This window comes from Tachysurus fulvidraco, chromosome 18 (assembly GCF_022655615.1).
Source record: "Tachysurus fulvidraco isolate hzauxx_2018 chromosome 18, HZAU_PFXX_2.0, whole genome shotgun sequence".
NCBI lineage: Eukaryota > Metazoa > Chordata > Actinopteri > Siluriformes > Bagridae > Tachysurus > Tachysurus fulvidraco.
Window position 1 is genome coordinate 12,161,898 of NC_062535.1, and position 10,000 is coordinate 12,171,897.

Consider the following 10,000-nt stretch of genomic DNA (forward strand, 5'->3'; position numbering starts at 1 on the left):
TGGATCTGAACTCTCATGAACGAGTGTGTTCAGCTTCTCCTTCAGTGTCTAACACACGGACACTGAACATAAACTAACCTGACAGGATTTCTACACATTTAAGGTCATATTCATAAATAATTCTAAGCGTTACTGCTAACTCTTTCTTACCGCTAACTCTGGAGTACACATGAGTTCTGAAATGTTTATAGGACATATTCTGAGTTTACAGTGTGTATATTTTTCCCAGCTAACACTAGCTAGCCAACTAATATGCCTAAGTTGGCTAAAAAATTGTAGATATTCACTGCTAAAACGTAGCTCGCTTAACATGAGCTAACCTGATCAGATTCCTGCGAAGATTTTGCTAAAACTGTTTAACGAAAAGCGTTCAATTGACAGGATTTCTGAAAGGAATATGAAAGAATATTTATAATACAGTATGTTTGTAATATTCACTGCTAACTCTAGCTAGCTAACATCAGCAAACCTGAAACAATTACTGAGGTTTTATCTCAGTGTGCCTTTGAATTAATATATAAACTTAAAATCCCGTTCACATCGACTTCAGACCGCCAGCAGTCTGCTGTCTGAGATATAAATCCTCTTTTACGATTTCCTCTAAAGCTGAAAGTAAGCTGCTAAACCCAACAGTCTGAGCTGTTTGAGCCGTGGCTGCTTCTAGCCCTAGCCTTCTGTGGTAACTTGCGTCAACTGTGAGGTGAAAGTGAATGAAAGACCTGTAGCAGCACTTGAAAGGCTCCCTGCACATCTCCCTTTTTCTCCAGCAGGTAGGCGGTAGCCTCATGGAGCTTGTGCTTCTTGGTGATCTGCCATAAAATAAATAAGACACAGAAACAGAAAGTCACGCCTCAGCCTTCTACACGGTGTTTATATAAACCTGGTTAGCACAAGATACAGTTGAATTTTACTCTTTTGACCAAAAAAAATGTGAGGGAAATGCTAATGTGCTAGCAGGCTAAATACTATGCTACTTTTGCTTAAGCTTAGCACCTAGTAACAGTGTTAGCATGATTTTACCACACTTCAGTGATGTGGAAAAAAAAAAAAAAGCTACCCAGGAGCACAGAATCAGAATATTACATTTCTGGAGTTAGAGTGATCACTAGAGATTTTTCCTACACTTATAGTAAGGTATAATAAGGTGGTGTAACACACCTTCAGGCTGTAACGATAGCATAAGCTACGCTATAGCATGGGCTTTTACTAGTCTGATTAAATGTGGCCTTTTTACGATCACACACGTATGTCACACACTGATACAAACAAGCAATATAAAGATAACTGTCTGGCAAGGACACGCAGTCATCTCACAGTTAAACATGTAGAGAAAAAGAAATGAAAATGCTAGCCAGATTGTTTGCTGGCTGAGAAAACACTGCAAAGCTTTGCAAGCCAAAAGTCTTTTTTTTTTTTAATCGAGGGTGCAAATGTGATGCACTACATCAGACTTTTTATTTATTTATTTTAAATAATAATGTCCATGGCGGGGGCACGGTGGCTTAGTGGGTAGCACGTTTGCCTCACACCTCCAGGGTTGGGGGTTCGATTCCCGCCTCCGCCTTGTGTGTGTGGAGTTTGCATGTTCTCCCCGCGCCTCGGGGGTTTCCTCCGGGTACTCCGGTTTCCTCCCCCGGTCCAAAGACATGCATGGTAGGTTGATTGGCATCTCTGGAAAATTGTCCGTAAGATGTGTGTGAGTGAATGAGAGTGTGTGTGTGCCCTGCGATGGGTTGGCACTCCGTCCAGGGTGTATCCTGCCTTGATGCCCTATGACGCCTGAGATAGGCACAGGCTCCCCGTGACCCGAGGTAGTTCGGATAAGCGGTAGAAAATGAATGAATGAATGAATGAATGTCCATGGCTAAATCATCACCTTTGGACTACCTTATATTTGTTTGTGTTCGTATTAATGCCCGTTGTGTTATGATGTGGTGATTATTCCAAAAAAAGCATCGATTAATGATTAATCAATTAATTAATACAAGTACGATGTATCGGTGAGACGTCCAAATATGAACCAAACCAACAAAGCAGTGAAGTCGTTTGTAAGGCAGAGAGAAGAATGTATGATGCTTAGTGGAGAAGCTGACCAGGAGCCATAACAGATAGAGAGATAGAGAGACAGAAAGACAGAAGATATCAGACAGCCAAATGGTATAAAATAGAGACAGCAAGAAAGAAAGGATGAAAGGTCAGACAGTTGGGAGGCAGACAGGATTCAAGGAGACGGAATACCTGTAAGGGGGATGAACATAGCATAGCTATTTTATCCTGAGTGTGTGTGTGTGTGTGTGTGTGTGTGTGTGTGTGTGTGTGTGTGTGTGTGTGTGTGTGTGTGTGTGCGTGTGTGAGAGAGAGAGAGAGAGAGAGAGAGAGAGAAGGAGATCAAATATTTAGCAGGTGCCAGTGGATGTAAAACCATATTGATTCTGCTCAAGTGTTCTCTCCACATTTCTCACGCTCTCTTTCCACTCCACGTCTTTACTTTTGCGCTCTCTCTCTCTCTCTCTCTCTCTCTCTCTCTCTCTCGCTCTCTCTCAGCAGTTCAGACACTGAACGCAGCCCCATCACCAACCTCACTGTATTATTAAAGCCCTGCTGAGTGCTTACTGAGGTGAAACAGGCCTCTCGTGCCTTCTTCTAGAAGGACAGGCTGAGAAAGCCGGGTTCAAATCCGCTACGGCCGGCTGCTTCGAGAGTTTAATTCAGATTGAGGTTCGGGTTCCAATTAAGTCAAAGTGTCAAAGCATTAATAAGGGACTGGTAACACTGCTAAATGAAAGGCATCGCTATGTTAGCAATGTGGACTTAAACTCTAGTCAGGTTGTGGCAGAATTCCTGCTGTTGTGAAGCTCAAAATCTAAATGATGTTTCGATTTTCACTCCAAAAGACACGTCCCCCAGACCACACCCAAATACTACACAGCCCCATGAACTGTAGTGTAAGAGAACAGATGTTTGGTATATTCCTCTGTTTAGTGAGTCTGTCACTCTACACTGTTCTGTTCAGGATTCTGATTGGTCAGAGTCATGTCATGTATGTAATGAATCTAATACTATATACAGTAAGTTGAGGAAACTGATTGCTTTTATTATTATCATGATTTATGATTGGTTGAACCCGAGATGCTCATCAGTGATCGAAACCGGGTCGTAAAAGAGAACTTACTTCAATGGTCTCCTCCAGACGGTAGCTCTGGGAGGTCTCGAGAAACGGGGTGACTTGGCGAGGACTAAAACGGCACATCGAGTCCACCAGGAGCTCGTGGAGCTCAGGCCCCAGGTTCATAACAGCCTTAGTCTTCTGTCCATCACTGCATAAGAGAGACAGAGGGACAGAGAGAGAATCTTAAATCACAACGATAACTTAATAAACATGAAGCTTACAGGCTGAATTTAATTAAGCATGATTTTTAATACAGATATCCACAGGTGTACGGTGTAATGAAATGTCTAAATCAGTCGCTGATCGACGGCGAACGTTACGTACACGACGTCGTCTCGATATTAAAGGAACGCTGCAGTATTTTTCAACCTAATCTCAATCTACTGCTTGTGCAGAAGTTCCAACTACACTACTCACTGCTGCAGAAGATTCTTACTATTCTGCCACAAAAACCTTAGAGCACTTTGTTGGTTTTTGTTTTTCACTCGAGGTTTTTGTTTTTCGTAGCATTCTGTGTAAAATCTAGAGCCTACTGTGTGTAAAGATCCCAGATAATCATCATTTCCTTCATGAAATTCTCAAACCTTCTGCTATCATCATCATCCAAGGTCTGATTAAGTCAGAGATCCCATGTTTGATGTGAACAGTAACAGAAGCCCAAGCGCTACATCTCTGGCCACTGGTTGTGGTGAAATACAGGGAATAGACAGACTTTATGTTTTATGCACTGGATCCCTGACTGAATTCAAAATCTCACATTTTAATACGGGAAAAAAAAAAAATACAAAGACACTCTGATCAATCCGGTCCCCTTCACCGAGGGACTTTTATCCGATACACTGCTCTGAATGATAAATATTGAGACTCTGTGCACTGATTAGAATCTCTGAAACAGCTCGGGCACTGGCATGCACAGGATTTGGATACGGTAATATTCCCAAGCACAGCAGACAGAAAGCTGTTTGTGTGATTGGGAAAACCGCTGAGCATGAAGGTGTTGTTTGTGACTGGATGCACACATCACGCTCAGCCACTCAACCCGGCTCCAGATGTTGCCTCACCACTTAAGACAGCTGGAACCGAGTCTGGCTTCAGAGTCCATTTTGCGTGAAAGCAGAGGCTTCTTGTTTTTATAATGGATGTACTCTACAGGCTGCAGATTTCAGCAATTAGACTCGCTCTTAGAGCCGTGAAGCTCAACATGTTTATAGTCAAAGATGGAGCCTTTCTCTGATGTGCATTAAAATGTGATGTGCGGCACAACAGCGAAAATCATCGTCCTATTCTACTCGCTTGTAATTCTGAGGATTTTTCAGCTCCATCCTAAGGTGCATTTAGCAGCAACTGATTGCTGTTTGATTTAAGAGCCTGAGCCGTGATGAATGAAGACCTCTTTACTTCGAGAAACGCTCTCTACACGGTACGTCTGCAAGTGTCACGCACAAAAAAAAGTCTACAGCTTTCATTTCTGCTCTTTGTTCCAAGAACATCAGGCAGCTTTGTGAGCTTTAGATCTCTGAACATACACATCACTGTTGATGTGTCGTATATTTGGATTATGTCAGAATATAAAATCCTATTATAATCAGCTCCTAAACCCGGACAACAGATATCCTGTATTGTTCTTTCCTTTTATTTTATTAGATAAAAGTCATTAGAATTACAATTAATTGAATGTCTTTATTTTAATGAATAAAAATAATAGGTTAAATAATTAAACAATGAATTTACTTTTATAAACATGTTTTTCCTTCTCGTCTCTTTCCTTTTATTGTATTAAACAAAAATAAAGATAATTGACTACATTTATTTTAATTAAAAAAAATACAATTAATAATTAAAGTATTAAATAATTGTATAAAAAACTTTTTTCTTTTCATTTATTTCCTTTTATTTGATTATCTAAAAATCATTATAATTAATTTCATTTATTTGAATGAATAAAAACAACATTTTCCGTTTATATAAAAGTTGTGAATATTATGTAGTAAAATCCTATAAATATGATTATAATACATTATTATAAAACTGTGTTTATTTTTATGTAGTCCTTAGTTCTATCTCGTACGTACAACTTAGGGCCTTTTTACACCCGGTCACTTCACGTGTTTTCTCTGATCCGATAGCTAACTGACGTGACACCTGGGTGAAAGATCGAAGCCAGCACTGGTGTGAAAACATTTGTTTCTGTCACGATGCCTGACCCGCGAGTCACCTGCGACTTCCGTTTGGGAGGAGTATAGCGCTGATGTATGTGGCTTGAACAACCACATGCATTTACACCTGTCCAGTTTCATCTGAAATGCATCCCAGACCACCTCCTGATGTGGTTTGAGCGATCGGATTTATATCTGTCTCTAAACCATTTCGGAGGGCGTTTAGACCTGGACTTCTTACCATCGGATAGCTATCTGATCACAGGAAACGCATGAAGTGACCAGGTGTAAAAACCCCTTACAGCCACCGCACCTCAGACTGCTCTGGGCATCGAATCATTTATTACCAACAAGCAGTTTTTTATCTTTTCCCCTTGGCAATAAGATGATGAGGCTAAACACGGGTAAAAGGGAAAATATTTAATATGAAGAAATAATATAGTTAGAGACAAGTTTTCTTGAAAGGTTTGTATGTATGATATGGGAGGAAGGTTGGGTGCAGAAATACATGCATTTTAACTCCAACCATCTTTTCATAGAAGAAAAATATTTGCAAAATATTGCAAAAGTCAAGCTACACAAATGAGGTCGGTTTGATGTAATCCTGCTGCTGCAGAAAAGAGTTGTTCCCAGTTTGTTTGCAGAAGCAGGAAAATTGGGTTTCACTGGATTACTGGATGTAAAATGGATGCACATGGGTGCAGGAGCAATCAAACAATTTGCAGTGGGGTTTTTTTTTTAATTTACTGGACACAAAATAATTGAAAAATTGATTGTGTTTACATCGTCACAGGACTCTCTAAAAGATCAAATATTGTAGGATTAAATTTTATAAAATAGCTTTTTTTACAGAATATTTATTCATATTTATTTGATTTCTCTATATCTTACATATTTATATTTTTTACAATATATTTTTTTTGCATATATATAAAAGAAATATTTTTTTACCTTGGATTCAGCAAGTTTCTCAGGAACTGGAAGACCAAATTATCATCCTAGAGACAAAAAACATTGGATCACATACTGTATGCAATATGAATCATTAACACATCGGTCATGACATATTGTATGTTACATTTCGAGAAGCTTCCTACAGTTTTACAGTTTATCTTAATCAATCATCGCAGCACAGCAATCTGTTCATTCATTTTCTGTAACGGCAGATTTCACAACAGATCTGGCTTCGAGGAGAGTTACAGACTCAAACGATTCCCTGAGCGCTGTGAGCCGAGCTGCGCAGCACATGCAGCAACCTGCAGCACTAGGGTTAGGGTTAGGGTTAGCACATGCAGCAACCTGCAGCGTTAGGGTTAGGGTTAGGGTTAGCACATGCAGCAACCTGCAGCGTTAGGGTTAGCACATGCAGCAACCTGCAGCGTTAGGGTTAGGGTTAGCACATGCAGCAACCTGCAGCGTTAGGGTTAGCACATGCAGCAACCTGCAGCGTTAGGGTTAGCACATGCAGCAACCTGCAGCGTTAGGGTTAGCACATGCAGCAACCTGCAGCGTTAGGGTTAGCACATGCAGCAACCTGCAGCGTTAGGGTTAGCACATGCAGCAACCTGCAGCGTTAGGGTTAGCACATGCAGCAACCTGCAGCGTTAGGGTTAGCACATGCAGGAACCTGCAGCGTTAGGGTTAGCACATGCAGGAACCTGCAGCGTTAGGGTTAGCACATGCAGCAACCTGCAGCGTTAGGGTTAGCACATGCAGCAACCTGCAGCGTTAGGGTTAGCACATGCAGCAACCTGCAGCGTTAGGGCACTCACGTCCTCTATGCTCTGAATTTCTGTGTTTCTGGGTTTGTGTGTGTTTCTAGGTGTGTTTTATTTTGGTTCATGTCTTGTCTCCACACTTGTGTGGTCACTGCTTGTTTACAAATTGTTTGCCATGATTAATCTCACATTTTGTGTGTGTAATATAAGCTCAGTCTGTTAAGTCCATGCTGCCATTTTTTTATTTTTTTTGCTTTTTATCTGAAACTTTCTCCACACTTTCTTTGACCACAGCCTGTTTATTAACCTTCTCAAATTTTTTAATTTGTTTGTCTGGACCTTGCCTCCATCCACTGGCGAACTTCCCACAAGCCTTGCTCAAATATTCTGAAAGCAGAACTGTATCAGGACAGATCAGGCTAAAGACAAAAGCTAAGACCAGGACGATCAGGAAAATCTGGGAGTCTGAAAAGCAATTAAGAGCTGGAAAATGAGAAAGATGAAAAAATACAAATACTGTTACTAATAAAGGGAGAGTGTGAGAGCATATCAATAAAGTATTGACTTTACAAGTGAGGTGGAAGACCGAGTGAGACCCAATGTAGCGGTTGGGGAGCGCTCGGAGGTGAACAGACACGGAATCGGAGACAATCGCTTTGGGCCGAGATGATACGCAAATACAGCAGGAAGCTGAAATGTCACTGCAAATGTCAGACATGACAGTGCAAAAGAAGGCATTTAAATGGCAGATCTCTCATGAGACAAAGACTTTTTCCTCTGTGAATTGACAGACACTAGTAAAAAGCCACTGTGAAAAGATACTTCACTCCTGGCTAGGTGACCTAATCACCACACAAGAGCTCCGGAGGTCTGTGTTCGGCTCGTAACGGTGTGAATATGTCCTTTTAGTTTTGAGAGTTTATTAAGCTTCCCTGCAATGTCAAAGACCCAGGAAGGTGAAAACGTTATTAATTATTTAACCAAAGTTGTCCAACACTTTCTATGAGCTACAACATGCAGAGACCTGATCCTGAATCATAACATTGTAATTAGTCACAGCAAAATTTGTATTTATCACCCATTTAGATCACATTTATAGCAGGAGTGGACAAATTACTAGCCGTGTCCGGACATTCAGCACAGAACCTGGTCTGGTCTTCCATATACATAGCATTACTATACATAATGTTACATTAGCAGTAACTGAAGTTTAACTGAAGCTCTTGATTTGTTTCACCATGATTTTGTACACTGCTGTAACATGATTGCTTAATAGCATTAATTTAAACCTGCAGGAGGGCAAATGGAGGCTGAGTGTAGATCGTTATCATCACGGGCAGCACGACCATGCTTTTACTTCTTCATGGGTGTAGGAAAAAATGTCGTTTTGTTTATTATTATCTTCCTGAGTTAATATAATGTATAAATATAATAATGCGTTATAAACCCTCTGGATGATGCAGTAGTGGTCACGCATGCACAGAGACTTCTTGTTTTGAAAGGCATGCGACTGACACAGGAATCGCGCCCATCTTAATATTGTCTTTGTTTTTTACATTTTTGAAAAGTAAATACTAAAACCAGCTCAAGAGTGAAATGGTGCTTTATTAATAAAATGTAATATTATGATGGCATTTATAATTACGAGGTTTATATTTACATCTGATTAATAAAATGATAAATAAGAAGGAATTCTGTCAGAAGCAGAATGTAATAACCTGAATGTAAACACCAGAGGCGTAAGTGTGTAGGGTGGAGATAAATGTGCTGTTCTTTGTTCTTTTTTATTCTTCTCAACTTGGTCATCGCACACACACACACGCACACACACACACACGCACACACACACACACGCACGCACACACACACACACACACACACACACACACACACACACACACACACACACACAGCTCAAAACACACACACAAACGCACACACACACACACATACACATACACACACACACACATACACACAAATGCACACACAGATGCATATAAGCGCACAAACACACACACACACACACACACACACACACACACACACACACAGCTCAAAACACACACACAAACGCACACACACACACACATACACATACACACACACACACATACACACAAATGCACACACAGATGCATATAAGCGCACAAACACACACACACACACACACACACACACACTCCACTATCAGACTTTTCAATTAACACCTTGCTTCCAGCTGCCAGACGATAAGGCAAACCTAATTACACCCAGTGCCTGAGATACGGACTAATCCATTTATTTCTCTCATTCTAGCTCTCCCTCTCTTCCACACAGACATCCCCAGATACATATTATTATCTCTACAGGGATTCTATTGTCCTGTGTCCTGTATGACTGCAGGCAAGCAGAGCTACTGTACAATAATCTAATCACTGCTTCTGGCTCTTTAAGTGTTTTGAATGAAACTTCTTGTTATTCTACAGAGAGAGTAATGAAGAACACAAACATGCTGTCACACACATGCATGCACACATGCACACATGCACTTACACACACGCGCACCTACACACACATGCATGCACACATGCACTTACACACACGCGCACCTTCACACACATGCATGCACACGCGCACCTACACACACATGCACCTACACACACACGCGCACCTACACACACGCGCGCACCTACACACACGCGCGCACCTACACACACACACGCGCACCTACACACACACGCGCACCTACACACACGCGCGCACCTACACACACACGCGCGCACCTACACACACACACGCGCACCTACACACACACACGCGCACCTACACACACACACGCGCACCTACACACACGCGCGCACCTACACACGCGCGCACCTACACACACGCGCGCACCTACACACACACACGCGCGCGCACGCACCTACACACACGCGCGCACCCACACACACACACACACACGAGCACCTACACAC

General features: G+C 41.5%; 1 protein-coding gene across 8 annotated transcripts in view; it reads right to left on the reverse strand.

Moving 5' to 3' along the window:
• The window catches only part of vps8 (VPS8 subunit of CORVET complex), a 100,725-nt gene that overhangs the window by 44,997 nt on the left and 45,728 nt on the right, over window positions 1–10,000 (reverse strand). For all 8 annotated transcript variants that reach the window (XM_047803135.1, XM_047803132.1, XM_047803131.1 and 5 more), the window contains 4 exons: window positions 6,277–6,323; window positions 3,173–3,317; window positions 720–809; window positions 1–48 (listed from right to left, as the gene is read on the reverse strand). The exon at window positions 1–48 is cut by the window's left edge and continues 141 nt beyond it. In XM_047803135.1, the coding sequence (XP_047659091.1) occupies window positions 1–48; window positions 720–809; window positions 3,173–3,317; window positions 6,277–6,323 (330 nt within the window). The remainder of the gene's footprint in view (window positions 49–719; window positions 810–3,172; window positions 3,318–6,276; window positions 6,324–10,000) is intronic.